The sequence below is a fragment of the Poecilia formosa genome, unplaced genomic scaffold (genome assembly GCF_000485575.1).
Source record: "Poecilia formosa unplaced genomic scaffold, Poecilia_formosa-5.1.2 Scaffold120, whole genome shotgun sequence".
Taxonomy (NCBI): domain Eukaryota; kingdom Metazoa; phylum Chordata; class Actinopteri; order Cyprinodontiformes; family Poeciliidae; genus Poecilia; species Poecilia formosa.
Genome location: NW_006800059.1, coordinates 1258102 through 1279896, shown reverse-complemented (window position 1 = coordinate 1279896; position 21795 = coordinate 1258102). Strand labels below are relative to the sequence as shown.

At 39.6% G+C, this 21795-nt stretch overlaps 2 protein-coding genes across 4 annotated transcripts in view; one reads left to right on the top strand and one right to left on the bottom strand.

The window, feature by feature from the left end:
• Nucleotides 1–3024, top strand: part of taf11 (TAF11 RNA polymerase II, TATA box binding protein (TBP)-associated factor) — a 3876-nt gene extending 852 nt beyond the window's left edge. For all 3 annotated transcript variants that reach the window (XM_007560808.2, XM_007560809.2, XM_007560807.2), the window contains 4 exons: nt 1565–1704; nt 1803–1890; nt 1975–2071; nt 2176–3024. In XM_007560808.2, coding sequence (XP_007560870.1) covers nt 1565–1704; nt 1803–1890; nt 1975–2071; nt 2176–2306 — 456 coding nt within the window. In that variant the 3' untranslated portion in view covers nt 2307–3024. The remainder of the gene's footprint in view (nt 1–1564; nt 1705–1802; nt 1891–1974; nt 2072–2175) is intronic.
• Nucleotides 3025–3603: 579 nt separating this feature from the next.
• Nucleotides 3604–21403, bottom strand: bltp3a (bridge-like lipid transfer protein family member 3A). Its single transcript, XM_007560806.2, has 21 exons — nt 21164–21403; nt 18371–18533; nt 17074–17112; nt 16780–16871; nt 16516–16705; nt 15450–15590; nt 15169–15339; nt 14496–14676; nt 14256–14342; nt 13112–13276; nt 12698–12843; nt 11668–11809; nt 10601–10794; nt 8850–10045; nt 7840–8012; nt 7617–7756; nt 7283–7433; nt 6509–6774; nt 6308–6416; nt 6097–6188; nt 3604–5859 (listed from the first exon to the last, which is right to left on the bottom strand). The coding sequence occupies exons 1-21, from the start codon at nt 21205–21207 to the stop codon at nt 5743–5745; spliced, it is 3999 nt and encodes a 1332-aa protein (XP_007560868.1). The 5' UTR covers nt 21208–21403; the 3' UTR covers nt 3604–5742.
• Between the last annotated feature and the right edge of the window lie 392 nt (nt 21404–21795).

The window sequence follows — 21795 nt, the reverse complement described above, 5'->3', positions numbered from 1 at the left end:
CCTCTGGTAGAGGACCCGAGCTCAGAGGATGAAAGAGACCACCCACGGAGGGTGAGAGGGGAATTTTTTTTTTTTTATCAGAATCATATGAGATTTACGCCGACCACATTTAGTGCTAATAATTGTTTTAACCCTTGTGTTTACAAATGGGGTCCAACCGACCCCACACCCATATCACTTGACTCAGTCCTCGCACGGACAAGGGTTAAAACAAATCTGAAGTTTTATCCTCAGGGAACATATTTTTGAAAAGATCCGGGATGGCATGAACAAAGGAGATTTCTTGCATCAAAATAGCAGGGCTTGTAATCTGAAAGATTCTCAGAGTTCTGTCAGAAAGCTCCTGTCTTATCCTAAAATCTCCTAAGAAATCCTTGCATAAGAGTGATTTAGCCAGCTGCTGAAAGCGACTCGGAGCAAGGAGATGACAGAAATTCTGTGTTAGTGAGGAGCTGTGCTTGACCCCGTTGCTAGATGTGACCCTATCTGTGATTGAATGCTCCCACTAAATGATTAAGTAAAAATTAACTGATACTTGAGTCTAGATTGGATTAAAAGGTGTCAGTGATGAAACTAAGCAAAAGTTAATAGTCACACAGCTTTAACATGTTCAAATGTACATCTTCATTGTTTATGTTTTGTCACATTTTCTTCACATTTTTTATGAACCAAATGTTGTCAAAAAAGTCACATATCATACAAATGACACTTAAAAAAAAAAAATATATGGCCTGTTAGCTTAGACTTCTTGAATCTTCTTGAAGTAGATCAACAAACTCTAAATTTGACTGTGATTGGTTGATACACGAAACAAAATACGACACAAAAAAAGAACAAATACTCCTCCAATAATTATTTGATAGAAATTTACCAACCATAAAATTTAGACAGGATTAAGAAAAGTGTCATGATGATGTACGTGTGCAAAATTGAACGACTCACCACACGATATCAACATGTTCGATATTGGTCTGATGTTCCTATGGAACTGGGGGATCAATATGTTTTTGTTTTTTTTTCTGTAAGTGGATTCACTACTGCTTGTTTAGTAAAAGCATCTGCCGTATATGATGATGAAAACTTGACGCTCTGAAACTCTTTTAAAAAGACACGCGGGGCTCCTCATCAGGAGGGGAATCTGAGGGTTTCATATGATGTGTTCACTTCTGTAAACATGTTAAGTGAGACAGGCTCAGACTGGTTGAGGACAGCCGAGCGACAGAGCGGCTATATGGAGAGGGTGAAATAAATGATCTGACCGAGCTAACTTTATGAAAAAAGGAAGTTGTTACAAATATCACTGGAGATTGAACCCAAGGGTTATAGAAGTTCATGTAGATGACTTTGGAGAAATTGACTTCATGACAATATAAAACTAAACTAACAAAATTTGTTCTGTTTTGAATATTTTGAGTTAACCATAAATAAGAGTTAAGTGCCTGCGTTGCAGTGGAAATAGTTTTTAAAAGTGCAGAAATTTGGATTATAATATACAGAAAATATTATTTAATACCATTGTTCTCAATGTATTTTCACCCAACATGTTTTTTGTTGCACTCTGAAGGAAACTGAAGCGGCGGCGGCAGCAGACGACGAAGAAGAGGGAACCTCCGGTCAGCCTTCCTCTAAGCGACTGAAGGTGGAGCCAGAAAAGAAAAAAGAGAAGCGCCACAAGGTCGACGAGGATGAAATACAAAAGATGCAGTAAGGCTGTCACGGAAGACCACTTCTCTTTTTACAAACTTCACCGAAAGTGTCCTTTTTGATCCATCTTTGCCCTCTTTCCCTCCTGCATTATTTAGGGTTTTGGTGTCGTCGTTTTCTGAAGAGCAGCTCAATCGCTATGAGATGTACAGACGTTCCGCTTTCCCTAAGGCTGCCATTAAGAGGGTGAGCTGGTTATTAAAACTGACATTTATTCCAAAACTGCAAACCGGAGGTTCTTATGGCGGCTTTATGATCTGCACATTTCAGCTGATCCAGTCGATAACCGGGTCATCAATTTCCCAGAATGTGGTTATTGCCATGTCTGGTATCGCCAAGGTTTTTGTCGGGGAGATTGTTGAGGAAGGTGAGTGGATGGTTTACAAAACAATCCGAAAGCACACAATTGTTTTTTTGTTTTTTTTTTAAACGGACTATTATGTAGTTATCAATGTTATTTTTCTTTTCTAGCTCTGGATGTTTGTGAGAAGTGGGGAGACACGCCACCACTTCAGCCTAAACACCTGAGGGAAGCAGTTAGGAGGCTGAAGAGTCGAGATCAGATTCCCAACTCCAAATACAAGCACATCCTGTTTCACTGAGCCACTCGAGCTGCAGGATGAACGAGGACGTTGGTGATATTTAAAACCGTTGTGGGAAAACCTCTGATTCATCCAGAGGCTGCTCACAATTATTGATGTAGCCCAGTGTCTGTAAAGGTACATTGCTGGAAGGCTCTATGTATTAAGTTAAATACTTGTTGAAACATGTAAATATAAGTTTTATATCTTTTCCTTTTTACTACTCTTTGGTTAATATGTGGGTGGTGAGTTCAGCCGCCGGCAAATGTATTTGCAGCCTTTGAACTTTTTCGCATTGTCATGTTACAAGCACAAACTGAAATTGAGTTATATTAATAATTTTATTAATTTGTGACAGATTAACACATATGAGGTAATTGTCAAATGAAAATAAAATGATTTTTTTTTTAAAAGTTGGAAGTGTGCATACATTTGAAGTATGGACTTTGACTAGGCCATTCTTTAAAAAGAATATGCTTTGATCTAAATGGGGAGACTCCAACCCTCCTGTCTTTCCATTTTTAGATGAGGCCTTTGTGCAAGTGTACCCACAGCATAATACTGCCACCACCATGTTTCACTGTGAGGGTTGTGAGTTCAGGATGTTGTGCAGTTTTAATTGTCCTCCATGTTTTTGCTTATTGTTAGATTTTGATTGCAACATAAAGCTGAATTGAAACACGCCTGTACGTGAGAGCAGCAGGTACTGCGAGAAAAGACAATAAATTCACATCAAAAATGTTTTTAGTAATTTATTTTGTCTCAACATTCTCTCATTGGTTCACAGAACCAGTTTGACATTAGTCATTGATGGAGTGATGAGTACCATAAAGCCATTGTACTTTTACACAAACGACAAAAACCATACTGTCCAGTTTTTCTGCACCACTTTAAACATTTCCACAATGACTCGTATGCATTCTTTTTGAAGTGATTCACATCAAAACGAGTGTAAGTTCCCGTGAATTGACTTCACCGGTGCAAGTAATTCAACAAGGCATAAACTTCACAAAAAAAAAAAAAAAAATCACTTCAGCACATGCATCCCGGGTTGAGAAAACGCCTTGTAACTCTCTACTTTTCAGCTTCTCCTCTTTGCATGGCACAGTGAGTGAGTTACATTGTCATGGAAACCACTGGCCTATTGTGGACTGCAAAGGAAGTCTAGTGTTAAACAGTTTTAGTAGGAATTTGACTCAAGCTCCAGTTTTTCATTAAAACAGAGATGCTACTTAATACTAAGGTTTCACAGAGGAACTACAGGAAACTTCAAAGCTACATGTTGCATCCAGCATAGAACATCTTTGTCCATTAAGGCCATGCAGAAACTAAAACGGCAAACGGTAATAGAAAAAGACTACGTGTATTGAGGTAAACGGGCAGTATATCTGCTTTAGTACACCAATATATTGAGGATTATTCTGGAGTCTGCATGCAGCTGAGTGTAGAATACAACTTTCTGATACATAGCCATCTCAAAAAATGTACATTGAAAAACATGTAGCATTTCCTTTCTTTGACGGGTTTCATGTAAAACTAGTGTCTTCCTATTGTTTAGTCGTTAGAGAATCAGATCTGTCTGCTGTACTGCTGAATCTTAAAATATCACTGAAAAGTTCCTTTATTTCAGCAACTCAGTTCAAAAACTGAAAGTCACATAGATATATCAGGAGAAAGATATATCATGAGTATGTTTCTGTTGATTTTGATGAAGCAGAAATATCGTACGACTGATCCAAGGTTCTTTTTTCAGATGAAAAAACTTGTTTCTATGTCATATGGAATCCAACCTGTTTAAATTTAAATTTTGTCAGTCTGTCTTTGGGTTTTTGATCAAACCCAAAGACAGAGCAGCTGTCTATTATGACATTTTGGAGTATTTTGTTCCAATCTCTCTTTAGATGTTTTTTTCACTTTCTAAAGTGGATTGCTGAAATAAAGTTTTAAATAATATTCTACTGTGTTGAGAGATGCAACAATCAGTAACTTGGCTAAAATATTTGAAACGGAAACTACAGTGACACGTTTCTGCCACCAGAGGTCTCCCAGGTATCCTTACAATTAGAGCCAAAAGATTAAAAAAAATAAAAATAAAAAATAGGACTTTTACTAAAACAAAATCCCTGATTCAACAAAACAGCAAACGTTGGCTTCTTTTTCCTAAATCTATCCACTTTCAAATTCATTCTTGTACAAGATTTTCTGCAGGAAATAATATTGGCAACAAATCCAGATCAAAAGAGCGACTATTCCAGTTATTTAATCTATCGCGTCATCAGTACCACTTATTAAAATATTGTTTTGAAATAAGAGATAAAAAAAAAAACACTAAAAAATGAAAGATAAATATAGTCAAGTAAAATAACACAAATACATCTAAGTCCACCAACGTAGCACATGTTTCATCAGTTGTTTCCTGGCAAGCTACAAAGTTATGTTAAGGAGACACAATCACAAACCTCTCCAGAACAGATGATTAAACTCTGTGAACAATTTTCTCCAAATGTGAGGAAGGGACAGACTGTAAGGCATGCTGTCTTCAGTAGATGTTCACCCTCAGAGGACATTAGTCATCACAGTATAAAAGAAATACTTTAAATAAAATAAAATAACACTGGGAAATAATCCAACCTGCTCTGTGAGAACAAAGAGAGCTTGATATGAGTGTGTACCTTTCCCACCTGGTGATACACCGAGAAAAAGGTGGAAACTGACATGCTTTAAACTTCCCATGAAAGAAGTGGAAGCTTGCTTTAGAAATAAAGTGCATTTTTTTCACCCACCTTTCACAAAACTGTTTAAATTGACACTTCAAAACAAAATGAAGCATGTTTTTTTTTTTTCCTATTTTACACCAAACAAAACTTAACGACACAATTCCAGCACTAAAACTGTCAATAAAAAAATGTGCTACATTTTTTTTTTATTATTATTGAATTAGCACTGCTAACTAAGCATGCAGTGTAAGAGAAGGGACTGATGGACTAGCAGCTGTCTGGCAGTGTCTGTGCAACAATTCCATAGCACACGATAACAAGTGGAAAAATTCAAAGCTTGATCATGTTGCATGCTTTGTTTCACACTAAAACCACACGACGACTTCCCACCACCCTGATTTGTTTGAGATAAAAACCAGAGCAAATCTATTAAGTGTATCAGGAATGAATATCTAAACTGCCAGAAATAAAAAAAGAACCATTGTGTACCTAAAAATGAACTCAGCAGGCCCTGGTTTTCTAGTAACAGCTTCTGGGGGTTTTTGTTTATAACCTCCTGGACTCTGTGAGCCAGATGGAGGTGATATGAAGCCACGGTTTGGATCCACCACCCCGGTTTCCTGGATTTATCTTTAGAGGTGATTTAATTGAGCTCTGCTCTATTCTCAGCATCAAGTCTGAGACATCCAGTCGCCGTTCTGCAGCAGCCCCAGAGGTTAGAGGTCAGCGTCTACAGAGGATCAGAGCGTAAAGGTGGGGTCGTACTTCCTTACTTCCAGGAGGAGCCTCTTTCTTTCAGTGAGGGCCTGTTTGAGGGCAGCCTGAGTGTCCCAGAGTTGGCTCTCCAGTGTTCGACTCTGCAAAAGCAACGTTATTCTAGTTAAAAAATAGCTGGTATTTTGACACAAAGCTGCACAATATGTGGATTTAAATGCAACAGGTGTGATAATAAAACTATTAATAATGACTTCCACATGAGCACACAAACTTTCTCAAATGTAAAAACAATGTATTGAGATGAAATCAGTAAGAGCTTCCCCCCCCCCAATTTTTCTCTAGTAAACCATTAAAAGTTGTAGTTTTTTCCTCCTCACCTTAATTTGCTGTTGGACAGAGTCGGCGCCATTAAAAGTGTCAAACCCGGCAGCAGGAACACCTGCTAAGGGTTTAGTGTTTGCACCCTCAGCTGAAATTAGAAAGAGATAATGAGTTTTCTGTTCATCTTTCTGTGAAGGTGTGACTGCAGATTGTGTTGTCTGCGCTTTTTAGATTAATTATTTACTAAACCTCTGCTGTTTTCTTCACCTTTGATTCTCATAATTCCATCGTCGCTTCGCTGGAGCAGCAGCTGATCTATTATGAATTTGGCAGGGACAGGTTGGGGAGCGGTGGGGTAGATTTTGGGACCATCGTCCTAAAGAAAACATATCTTAAATCGCTGGACACAAAAAGTTGTGATGTTTCTTTTGAGGAATAAAAATTTGTAGATCAAGATCATCGACTTACCTTCAATATTACAGTGACGTTGGACAAGTGTAATCTTATTGGCTGACCGTCTACACTGAACTCGTCTTCAAGGAAAGGGCCGATGTTGGTTACGGTCGAGGCTAGAAACTCTGCCTGGCAGTCCTGAAGTCTCACATCCAGAAAGCCCAGAGACTCATCCAGAGCAGAGCGCTGAGCCGCAGACGGGCCCATTTCCGCCCGCAACAAGAACGCCGGAGAGTTCCTGCAACCCTGCCTGTCCTGCCTCTGAGACGATTCACCTGCAGCTGCACAAACAAAGATGAGGATAATTTGTCTGCAGCCTATTTATACAGGAAAACATGAGCAAAATTCTAGCTTATTCAAGGTTAGCTGCATCCTCTTCACCATGACGCTGCTTGAGATCATGCACTTTGTTTTTGACAAGAATAAAAATGCTAAAATAGGAGAAAATCCTAATGTCTTATCAGTTATCTTTAACACTCGTAGTATAATTTAAATCCAAATGTGGCCTGATATTAAGACATACATATCAATTAATCTTTGAAGACTCACAAACTATTGAAATTACTTATAGAATATTAGCAAACAGAGAAATAATAGTAGTAGTAGTAATAATAATAATAATAATAATAATACATAAGAAAAGAATAAGGTTGATCTTTTCACAGGGTTTTTGTTTCCGGGTTCAAACATAAAGGTATTAGGAGGCAACTTAAAAGAAAGTCTTTTTTTAACATTTAAATGACACATTTCAGGCATCATTTTGAGGAAAGCCACCATTATTCAGGTTACCTTGTACGAGACCAGCCAGGACGTCTGATTGTCGGACGTTTCCCAGCTGCACTGGGGTTAAATTCTGTGCTTGGACAGCAACTACTTGGTCTTCTCCCTGTACCTCCACGGTACACGCTGTCCCACTCAGGATCAGAAGCAACACTGAGGACTGTCATTCACCTCATTAGAAGTCATGTTATGCTCTTAAACATTTATATTTGATTATTCTTTTTCATCATTTTGAAGTACAGTGCCTGTGAAAATGCCACAGGCACTGTACAAAAGGTTATATGTTAGCCACGCGTTCTTTCTGGAACAATCAACATGTTTCAAAGTGGTGACAGTAACTCACCAAGTCCTGAGAGACGTCATCAGTGCTTTGAGAGAGAGAACTGCTGAGATCAGCTGACGATCCCCCCTCCGTCCCCGGGGCGGGGCTTCCACGGCTGCCTGCAGGTGTGTTGTTCGGCCGCAAAGACTCCACACCGGACTCTGGAAACACAACGCAATCGTAAACCAGACGTCCTGCGTATCACTCGGGTAAAATGATCAGGAGACCTGGCGGCTTTAGATACCCGAGTCCATGAGAACAACAAAATTGTCACTGAAATCACTATCAATAGACAGGTTTTCATCAGGGAGGCTCCCTTCCAAGATGGCACTGTCAAAGGACTGCTGGGAGTGCGAATGCTTCAAGGCTTGGTGGTGCGGATTAGGGGAGGAGTCTTCTGAACGCGGATTCAGTTCCCTGAGAACACACGCAAGATTAATTAAACTGAGATCAGAAATTTCCATTCAAATGCTAAATATCTTTTGAAGAACAATTTTGTTTACATTGACATCACAATCCATTTTATTTGTGCTTTCAGTGATGTGTTTTTTTTTTATTTCCATTTTATTTACTTTTTTTGTCTGTTGTGTTTTATATTGGTTATTTAAAATATGTTCCCTTTCCAGTGTTAAGTATTGTTTACAATGTTTATTGGTCTTTGAGAGGGTGGAACATGCATTATTATGCCATTACCAGTATTTTACTTATTGTTTTCAAAACAACAATATTAATGTTTATTGCAATAATTACTGGGACAACTTATCACCCTGAAAAATTTGTTATCGTGTCAGCAACAACAACACAGAGCTAAAGCTACAATTGAATAATTCAGATCAAATGTATTCATGCATCAGTACAGGCCACTCAATCTGCAGGCCAAAATCCAACTGAGAATCCAAAAATGCAGATTCAAAGAAGCTCTCCATCAAATCTGACTGAGCTTAAGATATTTTAAAAGAGGAATGGGCCAACATTTCCCTGCACATGCAGATAAACACAAACCCTTAGAGACGCGCAGCTGGCAAGTCTGAAGACAAAATGTGCAACATACTTCCGAGAACTTGATTTGTGAAATAAATTATTTGAAAACCTTGAACAATCCTTCTTGCTTCATATTTACTGCAAAATTTCTTACAAGAACATTTCCGATAAAATACATTAAAGTTAGCGGTTATGACTATCCATGTGAAATATTCACGGGATATAAATGCTCGTGGAAGACGCTGTGAGTTTCAATAAAACAACAGGACTCACCTGGGCTGAGCACTGAACAGTTTACTCATGCCTGAGCCTCGGCTCAGCATGCTGAAGGCGTCTTTCGTTATGGAGAAAGCCCCTTTGGTTAGATCCAGCGAGGCACTGATGGCGTCTTTGGTGGCGTCCTTGGTGACGCTGATTGCACTAGTCAGCTCCCCCTCCAGGCTGAAGGTGGACGATTCGCGAGAAATCACTGGGGAGGGTCCGGGTGAGAGAGGAGGCGAGAGACCGGGCGTCTCCTCCTCCGTCGCCAGTCCGTTCTCCTCCGCATCCTCCTGCTCCTCCTCTACGGCCTCGTAAGCCTGCTCCACCACGCCATCTTGGTCCTCCTGATCGGCCACGCTGACGGAGGAGATGCCGTTTTCCAAACCACCGTCCTCCAGGATGCCGTCGTCGGGGTGATGAGTCGGGGAAATGTCGGAGTCTGTCATGCTGGGGCTGTCTGTTTCTGGAGTCTGGGGAAGCTCTTCCTCTGGGGCAGCGGTGGCGGGGGGCAACAGCAGACCCACTTCCACTGCGTCCACCAGAAGAGCAAGACAAACCGTGGGTGGTTTGGATTTCCGGCCGGGAGTTTGTCTGTCACCTTGCACATCCCGGCTCAACTCTGCCCCCAGCCGAACCATGGCATCCTTCATCCTCAGCAGGGCAACGTACTGGTAGTGATTGAGCCACACCTTTAGTGGGGTGATGCTGTGTGCCAGGAAGTGGATAGAAGCAAAGGAGGCATCATCCTGCTGAGGACCAGATGGGGAAGACCACGATTCACTCTTAAAGCCAGACGGCTGGCACATCCACACCGACATGGCAAACGGCTCAACAAACGGTTGGGTTTTGCCTTTAGGGAATCGCCGAGCTCCGTCGAAACCCAGCGTAACGCGGGACAGACTGAGAGACCAGATATCCTGGGATCGCAGGTGCTTCCTGTCCAGAGGCTGCGGCTCGGTTTCTTGAGCGTGCCGAAGGAAAGTGGAAGGAACGGGGTGGAAGGCACTCGGTTCTCTGGGGTAAGGACAAGTTGGCGTCGACTGGAAGAAAGGGCAGCTGGTAAATTTTTCACATGTGCTGCTGAGGTCAGCGGAGGAGCCGTGAGGGCAGTTGCGAGTGTTGCTGAAAACCATCTGGGGGACAATAACGGAGAGCGACTGTGGGCGTTCGGGATGGTCCAGGATTGAAGAATCCAGAGGTATAATCAGCTATGAAAAGATGAAAAACATTCACAGTTTAAATTTTTATACAAATTGAAGCAAGTTGAGTGACAAAGAAAGCAAAACCCTATAAAAAATAGTAAAATGAAGGGATTGTTCCCTTTTTTTTCCCACAGTAAAATTAAAGCATTTTTAAGGTAAGTTTTCAAACTTTTCCATCGCCACAGAAAAAAACAGTGCAAATGACCTTAAGAAGACAGTTTCAATTCACTATTTTATGACATTGTTTTTTTTTATGTTATTAGTATTATACTAAATTCCACATTCTACATCAGGGAAAAGATAAACTGAAATATAACAGAAATCTACGTTTTGAAAAATGTTCCTGCAAAGTTTTCTGGCATTTAGGAAATAGAAATAATTTTGGCAATTCTAATTAATTCCCAGACAGTGAGAAAAAAAAAGTGCATGTGTCTTTTTAAATATGTGGTTTCAACTGTAAATAACATTTTACAAATCAAACGTCAGATTGAACTTTATTACAAAACTACGCCGTTTGAATATCAAGCACCCGTACAAATCCTGAAAACGTTAAGCGTCTACCTTAACGTGAGCTGCGTCCACGCGGATGTCTACGTGCTCTTCAGCCTTTTTACTGTCTTGCAAATGGTAGAATGCTTTGACCTGGTCCAGGGTCTGTAGAAGACCCCTGGAGAACAGATTGATCCACAGCAAGCTGGCTGCATCCACACACAGCTGCAGGCTGTTCAACTGGACATACAGATTTGAAGTGGGGACTGGGAGGAGAAATAAAAAAATAGGAAACATTCTGGTAAGAAACAACAAAGTAAGAACATACTGGCTGGCAAATCCCTATTAAAATGACAGGTTTTTATGATGGAAAAATAAAACCCGCCAAGACCTTTCCCACCTTCAATACAATTTAAAAGAAAAACATAACTAGTGACAAAAACAAAACATTTTTTAAAAATAGCTGCGATAACCTACAATTTCGCTCACGGTGACTAAAACCCTTGTTCCATCAGACGAAAACAAAACCAGATCATGATGCTCTGACCACCGTGTTTCACCACCACCATGGAGTTGCTAAATTTTGGAATCGTGGCAAAAAGTTCATTTAGTTTCACCAGACCAGGACACATTCTCCCCTGAGGTTTTGAAACAAAACTAGGAATGGATGTTTTTTTTTTTTTTTTTTTATTCCCCAAGTTTACGTCTTAATCTGTGGTTACAGATATCACAGCCAATCGTTATCACATGTGCGACACAACCTGTACTTGCCAAAAACTGCAACTTCTTCAGTGTTTGTGGTTCAGACTTTAAAAACAAGTTTTCATCTTCTCTTTTAATCAGTTTTTGAGGATATGTAATTTAAGAGTATAGTAATATAATTGTATTGAAGTCTAATGAGGCCTAAAGTGAGACTAAGCTTTTTAATGATCTTCAGAAACCTTATTGTGATGGGGTCAGAACTTACCTGATGATTAAAAAAAACTATTGAGATTACAAATCAAAAGGTTTATCAAAATGCAAATCAGATAACAAAAGGGCACAAATAATTTTTCAGCAAATTTGACTGAAATCAGTTAATTTTAATCAGTAAATGCAGTAAAATATCAATGTAAAGTGCAGAGGGGCCATGCAGGTACCTGGTAAATTGGAGTTGTCAGGGAAGTAATACTCTGTGAACTGCAGGTGAACTGCTGGGACGTTGTCTGGCAGACGCAGAGCTTTCCGGTTGCAGGATATTAAAGAATGAGTCTTCTTGTTGTGACGGCCCCTTGTAGACACCTAAGTGAACGATGATTAAGTCGTTAACTGACATATCGTTTAAACTGGGATTTATTTGCTCATAGATCAGAGAGCAGAAATGAGAAATCATTCAAATAGTGAATACAAGCAGAAAACAGAGTGAAGATCTAAGAGTTCCTTTTAGAAACTAAAAAAAGAGGTGGGAACCGGGCGTTCAGACTTTCCCCCCTCTCCCTAGGTATCTCTTGCTTTTATCAGAAGGGGAACCAAAACTTTCCTGCAACCAAAATTACCTTTGACATTCTCATTTATGATGGAGCCACGGCTGAAAATGCAGAAGCGGGCAGACTGCGTCATTTATCGTGGTCGTCAGGGGTTTCGTCAAGTTACAGGTGCCACGGCAACCAAAAGAGGGTATTTTTCAGAGTCACTTTCTAGTGATGCAGTCAATAATAAAGGAAATGAAAACAACTGCCATGCCGTCCTTTAAGCTCCCCTGAGTTTTTTCACAGATTTTCCATTGAATTGCAAAGTTCACCGGTAAGACAGTGTGATGCTGCTCTAAGGGGAGCTTTGCTCTCTGTGTGCACACTGTCAGCTAAAAGCCTTGAAAGCTGCTGATTGAGCAAAGCTTAAATTCTGCAAGTGATGAACACACCGCTGGTAGGAAAGAGACAGGAAAGGCAACGGCTAGTACAACTTTCTTCCCCTGAAAAAAAAGCAACTTTTTAACTCATCTCAGTCATTTGAAGAGAAAAAAAAAATGTTTAAGCACAAATATTACTCTTGCGTTGATTCAGTCGTTTTATGAAGCCGGTATGAACATCAATGTGTGTCCAACTGTTTTACTCCATCTTACAGAGGTTTCTGACTCCATTAAGCGCCTGCATGCAATGTACATGGAGTCAGTTTGAGATAAAAACTTGCCTGGTGAATGTCCACATCATCCATCCTGATCACCACGCAGCTAGATCGCAGCCTCTTCAGGATTGAATTTAAAGAAGCGGTTATTGAGGTCCTGCTGGCCGCCTGCTCTTTGTCAGACGGGTTCGTCTTGGGGCTAGTCTGTCCATCTAAAGTTTGCAGATGAGAAGGAGAGATGCATTTGGGGATATGGATGAGTTGAAGTGAGCTTAAAAGATGTTGTAATACCAACTTTAGTTGAAATGATTATGATTATTTGATGAATTGATGTAAAATAGTCAAAACCTACCAAAAATATGTCCTGAAAGACACATTTCCTGAAAAAACTTTTGGCACTTGTACCATTTCTCAATTTTTTATTTTTGCATTTACTACATATAAAAAGAAAATATATTTGGAATCATTTTGAAGTTTTACCCTTGGCAGTCTTTGCAGGAGAATCTTTGGCCGGCCCCTCAGAGTTCGGCCCTGGAAAACCGCAGGCCTCGGCCCTTCTCTGGTATTCCTGCAGCAGTTTTCCCGCCCACTGAGCCTGCGCCTCCATGGCTCCGCTGTAGCGTTCCCAGTGTCGGCACCCGTCAGCTGAGCAAAAAAACAATCAACAGCCAGGAGCAGATGTGATTCACCCATCATTCGAAACTCAAACAGACAGTTGTGCCTGCTTGGACACAAATATCCTACGGAGCTTAGATAAATACCAAGGGTTACGGGGGGGTAAAGGATGGACGGATTTGGGGGATGACTGCTGCCCATCTCCAGCAGTCACTCGATGGAGGAGCGCTACACCCTGAACAGGTCGCCAGGCCTCCCTAAGCTTTAGTGTTAACGTTTCCAGTTCACACCGCCTTCCACCGGTCAGAGAGAGGGCCTCTGATTTGACTTAATCGTTTTAGTAGAAAGACTTATCTTGAAGTCAGTTAGTGCAAGGTGTTCAAGATGTTTTTTTTAATTTGTACAGACAAGTCAAGCATGATCATTCTTTTTCTACTTATAGTCTTAAATATAAACATTTATCCATATGACTGAGGAGATCAGAGTCTAAGTTGTTTTACATGTTTTCATGGGGTGAATAAACTTTCTTTTTATAGAATGGTAGGCTTCAAATGGTCTTGAAACTTTCCTCTGATCAAACATTATGGAATAGGTTTTAGACTGGAAATGGTTAGTTTGTAATTTTGTGAGTCCTAGAAAATGTAATGCATATATCTCTTTGTTACTTTTGGGAATGTACAATGGCCACAATGTGGATTTTTTTTTGTCCATCTAAAACACTCAAAGATGAAAGAGCAAATGCTTTCTGCTTTGACCGTAGCAATCAGAACTTTGTTTAACTCAACCTAATAAGATTGGAGGGCAGCTCTACTGTTTATTACATCAAATATTCCACTGAGGATTATAACACTGGGCACACTTTCCGATGCCATTAGTCTGCCTGAACAGCGAAGCTCCCAGCAGCCAGTCTTGTGCAACTAGTCTTGTGGTTACAAAGAGGCCATCACACAGCCTCAGGGGGGAAAGAGCAGTTACAACACAGTCAAAAAGAATCAGTCATTCCTCTCACCAGGTCTGTGAATGGGATAGTAGTCAAAGCCCAGCTTCCTAAAGGTTAGCTGCATTGCACCCTGCAGGCCCGGCGGGGGAGGCTCATCTGTGTGGCATCACATGAGAGTTGTTTAAAACAAATTACCCACCAAATAATGAGCGAAGTGTAATATCTTTAGTAACGACATTAAACACAAGCTGCATTTTCCAGAGAAACAAAGCGACGTGAATAGCATATGCGAATTCACTGCCCTCTAACCTTCATCCACTGAAGAACTGTCATTGCATATGTGTAAGTCCAAGCGTGATATGAAGGTGTGGTAGGACGACTCCTTGACATCGTAAAGATCAAAGTACTGACTGATGGTGTTGGGGGTGCTGGTGGAGGAAGGCGGGGGCTCAGTCCAGAGGCTGTGGATCACAGGCGAGGGGGGGGCGGTCTAAAAACAACACAAAAAGAAGTCAGGATTTGTCAGAACAAATCAAATTGTGCAAAAAAAACAAAACAAAAAAAACAACAACAAATAAAAGGAAATTAAAACTGAAATGTACTGAAGACGACGTTTTAATCAACAGTATCGCTTCCAGTAATTAGCCAAAAAAAAAAAAGTTTGTTAAAATGTCTCAGAATTGGTCTTTTTTATTAGTGATTTACCTTTTATACATCATTTCTGGAGAACATGCATCTTTAATAATTCTTGATCTCGTTTTGGTCTACCATGACATATTCTGTTAATAATATATCACCAGATTTGGAGGTTTTGAATAAGGAGTCAGAATTGGGGAATGCCTACATTTAAATGACTCAAAAAAAAATATTTGTCTGGAGTCTGATAGGTTTCTTACAGTAGGTATTTTCTGTCATACTGACCAAATTGTACAACCACAAAAAAATAAATAAATAAAAGAAAAAAAAAGAAAAAGAAGTGAACCTGTAAGGATTCAGCAGTCATGCTCTTCCTCTGCTGGGCTGACTTCTCCATGGCCTCGCTCAGAGATTTGGCGTAATGAATGATGGCTTTGAGCTGAGAGTCTGTCAGTACCCACAACAGGTCGTCCAGAATGAAAAGCAGCTTGGACGCCAGCACGTTACAGTCCTTTATCTGAAAATAAATATCAAGTCAAAGTCTTATTCACAAAGCAACGGGTGTTCATCTCAAATCACTCCACATGTGACAAGCAAGGTGCATGTGCATTAAAAATCCAGCCTTACTCTGCGTTTTAGAGCGATGCGAATGCGCCCCTGGTTGGTGATGAGACGTAATGGAGTGCTGCCGAGGTCCTGGTCGTCACTCTCAATGGCGTCTGCCTCGATTCGCAGCGTTTGCCAGTTAATTTCTTTAAATGTCAACACCTGAAAAAAAACAAAAACAAAAACAATTCAATCATATTTCCCATTATGAACAGGACAGCGAAAGATCACAAAGTGGGCAATAAATGACTCACTGCCCAGACTGGTACAGCCTACAGGATGTTATAAACACATCTGTCACTTGCCGAACCAGTTTTCTATTGCCTTGTTTGCAGCTGCATTGTACACAATATAAACACTGTCAGCAATCCTTATTGCTGTCCACAGCAGCAGGTTAATTATGCTAAAACTGGCATAATTAACCTGCCTTCATTAGCCTTCAGTTTGGTGCTAAAGTAAATTTTCTTACTTTGTTGCAGTCGATCATGTCTAATTCGAAGTCTGAAATATGTGAACTAGTCAACAGGTTGCTCTATCAAACAGGGATTCTTTAAAACATCGTTTCAGACTCTGGAAATCTTTATTGCATTTGTGGCAACAAATACGATAAACAGAGCTACTTTTAGCAGTAGGACCACCTTAAATTGAGACAATGATAAAAGAGTAAAGAATTACAGATTTTTTTTAAAACACAGTTTGTAATTTTCTGAAAACATGCAAACAATGAAAAAGGATTCTTAGTTTTCTCAGCTATTGCTAAACTCTTCACCAATCTAATAACAAAAACAAAAATATCAGATTAATATATATTTAGGTATTCAAACATCACCGTTTTTTTGTTTATCAAAATGGGCCTGTAAGAACCCCACAGTAGGAAAGAAGGGACACATACAGTGGTTTACAAGGGTTCACTGTTCATCCTGGCTTTTCTCAGCCCGGCAGCTAACAACATCATGTTGACCTGGTTAAATGATTTACTGCAGATTTAATAAGAACATGTGGCTTCAGTGACAGAAATTCAGTTGGCTGTGGTATGGCCGTCAGCGTAGAGAGCAGAAAGAGGCAGGCCTGCCGCATAGCAATCTACCTCTCCTCTCTTGGGGTCAGTGACGCGGGTGTAGCGAAGGTCACTGCGCTGCCACTTGGGGTTGAGGCTGTTGCCCTGCAGCTGCCACAGCTCAAAGGAGGCGTGGAAGGCACGAGCCTGAACCTTGATGGTAATGGAGTTGATCCGGACAGACATGCCCTCCACCACTTTCTCCGCAAAGCCGTACTCGCTGAAAATACATACGCGACAGGTAAAATAGTTCTCGATTTGAGACACTTCAGCTCAGGATGTTGGACGGCTTACCTCTGTCCTGCTGTTATGGCAATAGGAGAGGGGCCATTAGGTGGACGGGGCTCCTCACATGTCCTCATCTCGACCTCAACTTTGTCCAAGAACTACACAAAACATTGAGACAGCACACAATTTGTGCTAGTCCAGAAGTAATCTAACATTTTTAATGATGTCTCGATATTGAAATTTGGAGCAGTAAAGTGCAGAAACAAATGCTACAGTCATGACAGAGTTCAGTTATATTTTAATGTAAGACAGAAAAAAAGGCAGCTTCACTCCAAATAAGGATTTCATCGTCATCCTTACCAGGCAGATGGGACTTGTTTTCAACTTTGTCCATTGTATCTGAAAAGACAATAGGAAGACGTCACGCAGTGATGTGCACAACTGGACACAAAGGCTTAGTGAGCGGAGAGGTACAGAACAGTCCAAATTTACCACAGAAAATCTGATGTGTAAAACATTTTTACTCTTTTATCCTGCTCTGATCTGAGTAACTAATACTACACTGAGTATGTTGGACCACTAGGTGAATGACAGAAACTTTACTTTGATTGGTTCAGACGGATTATCAATAGGTCCTATATAGAAAAAATGATTTTTTTAAAACTGTTTTATTACCATTTCTGTCTATAAACCCAACAAACAGCATAAACTCACTTTGTTTTGAGTTTAGCCCAAATCCAATGAAGGCTATAAACTTTTACGGTAATGCATAGAAGGTGAAATGTAATTTTTCTTTTATTTCTTTTGTATTTGAAACTATAAAAATTATCAAGAAACCTGCAGAACATGCATTACAAATCAACAGATGTAATAAAAGTCTCATAAAAGTGAATCTCTAAGTAGAACACACAATCAAAATGCAATTTTAAATAATTCAGTTGAAATTATGAGCCTGTGCTGAGCTCATAATATTTATGCACCACATTTACTTAAATGTGTATCTTGAAAAGGGTTTATCATAGATTCCAAGCTTTAACAATAACAATTTCCCCACAACCAGATAATTAAAATTATTTTAAATAACACTAAGAAACACATTTATCTTGTAAGAGTACTCCAAAGCTAAGGTGCTACATTCTAAAGCATAATGTCAGCAACAGAGAAAATAATAACCAAACCTGCAACAGTCTATTTCAAAGTTTTGCTTTTTAAATACAGTAAGTAAATCTGGCATCAATAAACAACTCTTAAACTAAAAGGGTAAAGTAAAACAAAACTCTACAGAGCTAATCCAACACTGAAATGGTTCTTGAAACATAAAGCAGTCGGCCTGTCAGCTATGCAAACACCAGCCACTATAACTCAGAATCACAGTAGCCTCTAGCCTTAAGTGTGCCTCTGAATCACAACTGGCCTGTCCATTATCAGCAACCAGTCCAAATCTCAGGGGCCAGGACATTCAAAGCAGAGCCGCTAGTACTTCTTATCTTTATGAATCTGCCACTATTCATTTCATCAAGTGCACAGAGGCAAAAAAAAAAAAAAAGGATAAACATTATTAGTGAAGAGTTGTTTTTGCTTTTTTTTTTTTAAAGGAATCTGACCACCATGTTAGACAAGCTTCACAACCAGGCTGGATGAATCAGTAAGGATGTACCCTAATGGCGGCCTTATTGCAGTAGACCCGTGTGACGGCCAACCAGGTCGGCAGGTCCAGCATGTTCTGAAGAACCTCTTCATCCAGCTCCAGGTTGGACAAGTGCCCCTCCCCCTTCAGTGTGCTCAGGTTGATCTTGTCCGGGGACAGGTTCTTGGTGAACCTTGGTGGAAACAAAAACATGTAAGACAACATTTTGGCCTATATAGGAAGGATGTTGCCAAACTATTCAGCAAGAGAACAATGTAAAAATTCCTTATCAGATGCAAAATCAGAAAAGTCAGCAAACATTTCAGTCACTGTGTTTGCAAAGCTGATAGACATACGCCGAGGACTTGCAGGTCTTATTGCAGCAAAACGTGGTTTGTGGTAAACGCCGATTTAGTGGGGAAGAATACGTCTCCACAAAACACTTTTCAGATTTTACTTTTGTATTTTGTGTTAGTCCATCACAGGGGTCTCCAACTCCAGTTCTCAGTTTTTATATGTGTACATGGTCAAACATTGCTGACTCAAATAGCTGAAATACCTCCTCAAAAAGTTAGAAATTTGTCAAACAAGGGACATTCCTAAAACATGCAGATTACCTGCGTTTGAGGACTGACTGACTTTGGACACAACAGGCCAGTCACGAAAAAACCAAAGACGATACATTTAAGTTTTAGGGTGAAACACAAACGGCATTCTAAAATACATGACTAAACAAAGCTATCTCAAATATCTGTGAAATTCAAAAAATAAACAAAACAGACAGGAAATACAGGAAAGCTGTGATTTCAACTTTAAATTCGGAATATTTAAATGGCAAGACTCCTGTTTTGGCATTTTTCTTGTCTGAAGCATAGCTCTTGATACAGATTTCAATGCAAGATCATTTTATCTTGCTTAAATTGTCCTTTTGTGTGGAGCAGTAAAAAACCAGCTATTATTAATTGCATACAAACTCTGTTTAGTTTGCATGAAACATTCCAAAGGATGTTGATTTTTCACAAGCCTTCAATGATGACATGAACTGACATAACAGTGTAGGTTTTTTTCACATCGTAAGCACTTGGCTTAGCAGTTTGGTAGTAAGCTTTTTTTTTTTTAACTCAAATTAGGTCAAAGATCACAAAGAAGCTATTATTTATTGACTAAGTAATGCCTTCTGCTAGACGAGATTACGAAGGATTAATGGCTGGAAACGTTCAGGAAGTCAAAAGGGAGAAAGGAGTCTTTGTATATACTTGGCCAAAAAAGAGCAACGGTTGAATTAAACTAAGAACAATACAGCTCATAAAAAAGTAAAGAAAAAAAAACAGAACTAGGTAAATATGAAAAACAAACAAAAAAGTCTAACTTTGTTTGACATTATAAATATATTTGTTTTTCTTCCTTCTGCTATACATGTTCTTTATCTTTCACAGAATAACCTGCTTATTTACTGAAACAAAAACCTGGAGTCTCTGTCCTCCTTCTACTGTGGCCTCTTACCTGTGAAAGAACCACCACAAATTGATTAATTACCGCCAGCTGGTAAAATATGCAAAAACTAGAGCTAAAAGGGGAACACTAGCACACCATGGTAACACTTTTCTTTCTCCTGAAAGTCAGGTGGAGAAAAAAAAAAAAATCTGCTCCTGAACACAAAAACTCAGAAGAGATTAATTTTAAAACCCTTGTTCATGAGCTAAACTATCCTGCATGATTTGGTTGTTCCCGTCTTTACTGATTTTAATTGGCAGGTGATTAGCATGCTTCAGCAGGGTTTAAAGACAATCTGTTAGGCTTCTCATTCTTATGAACCTGGTATGTTTGGGTCTGACACATCTTTTATATTTCAAAATGCCATTTTTCAGTTAATCTTGAGAGTTATCATTCTTTTTAGAAATAAATTGTGTATTTATGGCAAATATTTTTTTTACAATAATCAGGCATAAAAAATGCCACAAAAAACAACATGATGTAAAAATTAAAGCCCTAGATTCTATCCCTATTGAATACTCATACCACTACACAACAGATAACTAATATGGGGTGCAACTGATATCTGTGTTGTCCTGAGCACTGGTGCTGCTCCCAATACAAAAACACCCTGGATGAAGAGCCATGCCAACTCTGAAACGGGTTGTGCCTGTATGTGAAAGCATGAACACATCTACAACGTGCCAGTAGGGTAAGTAATGGAGGACCATAGTTAGGGAAACTTTGCATTGGAGTACAAACTAAAGAAAATGTTGATGGATAATACTTTTCATAAAATTTAATCTTATTTGGACCAGGAATCACAAAATAAAAGCTGATGTAAGTCAGTGCTCTGACAAATGTTTCTATGGCACAAATTTGAAATAATTTTAGCAGAGCACCTACCTAGAAACTGTCTTTAGAGTTGCATGAATCATTTTCTAAAGCAGATTATTCCTAGGAAATTACTCCCCAGTGTAACTTACATGTAATACATATAGGTCGATTTACCATAAACAGCTGAGATGATAAAATCAATTATTTTAGACATTTTTAGGTTAAGAAATTAAAGGTCGACACATAAAACATGGCAATATAAAGCTGACGAGAATAAATGGATATGTGTGGGGAAAGTGCTGCTCTCCTGCAGGTTGAGGCGTCTGCTGCGTGACCCCGTTAAGTCGTCCCACTGTTATTTTTAATGCTGCCGTTTATTAAATGGGTGTTGTGAGCTAAAAAGTAACCAGCCTGGCTGGTTACGTTCGGTGTGTTATAAGCACAACCACAGTGACGATTCAACCATCCATCACACAGATGGGCTAACTGGCTAACAGAAAACCAAACACTTACCTTGACAAATGTTTCAGAATCTGCTTTTTAATAATCCCCGCCATTTCTGCTGCTAGTGCCTATGGCGAACAATGTCTGTGGCTTTTCTAACTGCACAGGCATACACTAGCTGTCAGTTACTTCCATAATGTACATAGCGATAACTGTGCATCTTGTTAGCGGGTGTTACCTCTTCGCTAAACACTGGACGGTAGCTAAACCCCAGTCTCACGCGCACGCGAGTCCACGTACACGAAGCTCAAGTGATGAGAAAAAAAAAAAACAACATCTTAACAGTTACGACACAATGCTGCCACCTGCCGGTTGCTCATTGTAGATGCATTTACCATTCATAAAATTAAACTTCTTGCTTGTACACAAGTTTTGTTGTTTAAATATTATTTTCTGTCTGCTGAGTCTGTTGTCATTTTGATGAATACGCAGTGAACACCATTGTTCCTGTTCTAACATGTACATATTACCTATTGTCAGTCTCATTTTCATATATTGAAAAAAAATAATAGCAAAAGTGTTTGTTCTGCCTAAAATTTGTTATCTGCTTGTATTTTTCATTTTAATATTTTCAGTACCAGGATTTTATATCTTTACATTGTTGTCCATCTTACCACATGATTTTGAAATATTAATGTGCA

Excerpts from the sequence above, each read along its gene's own strand:
- bltp3a (XM_007560806.2), bottom strand. The coding sequence starts at position 21,207 with ATGGCGGGGATTATTAAAAAGCAGATTCTGAAACATTTGTCAAG. Across the intron at positions 18,534-21,163 it reads ATTCTGAAACATTTGTCAAG|GTTCACCAAGAACCTGTCCC; the intron begins GTAAGTGTTTGG and ends GTTTCCACCAAG. Across the intron at positions 5,860-6,096 it reads CTGTCCAACAGCAAATTAAG|AGTCGAACACTGGAGAGCCA; the intron begins GTGAGGAGGAAA and ends TTGCTTTTGCAG.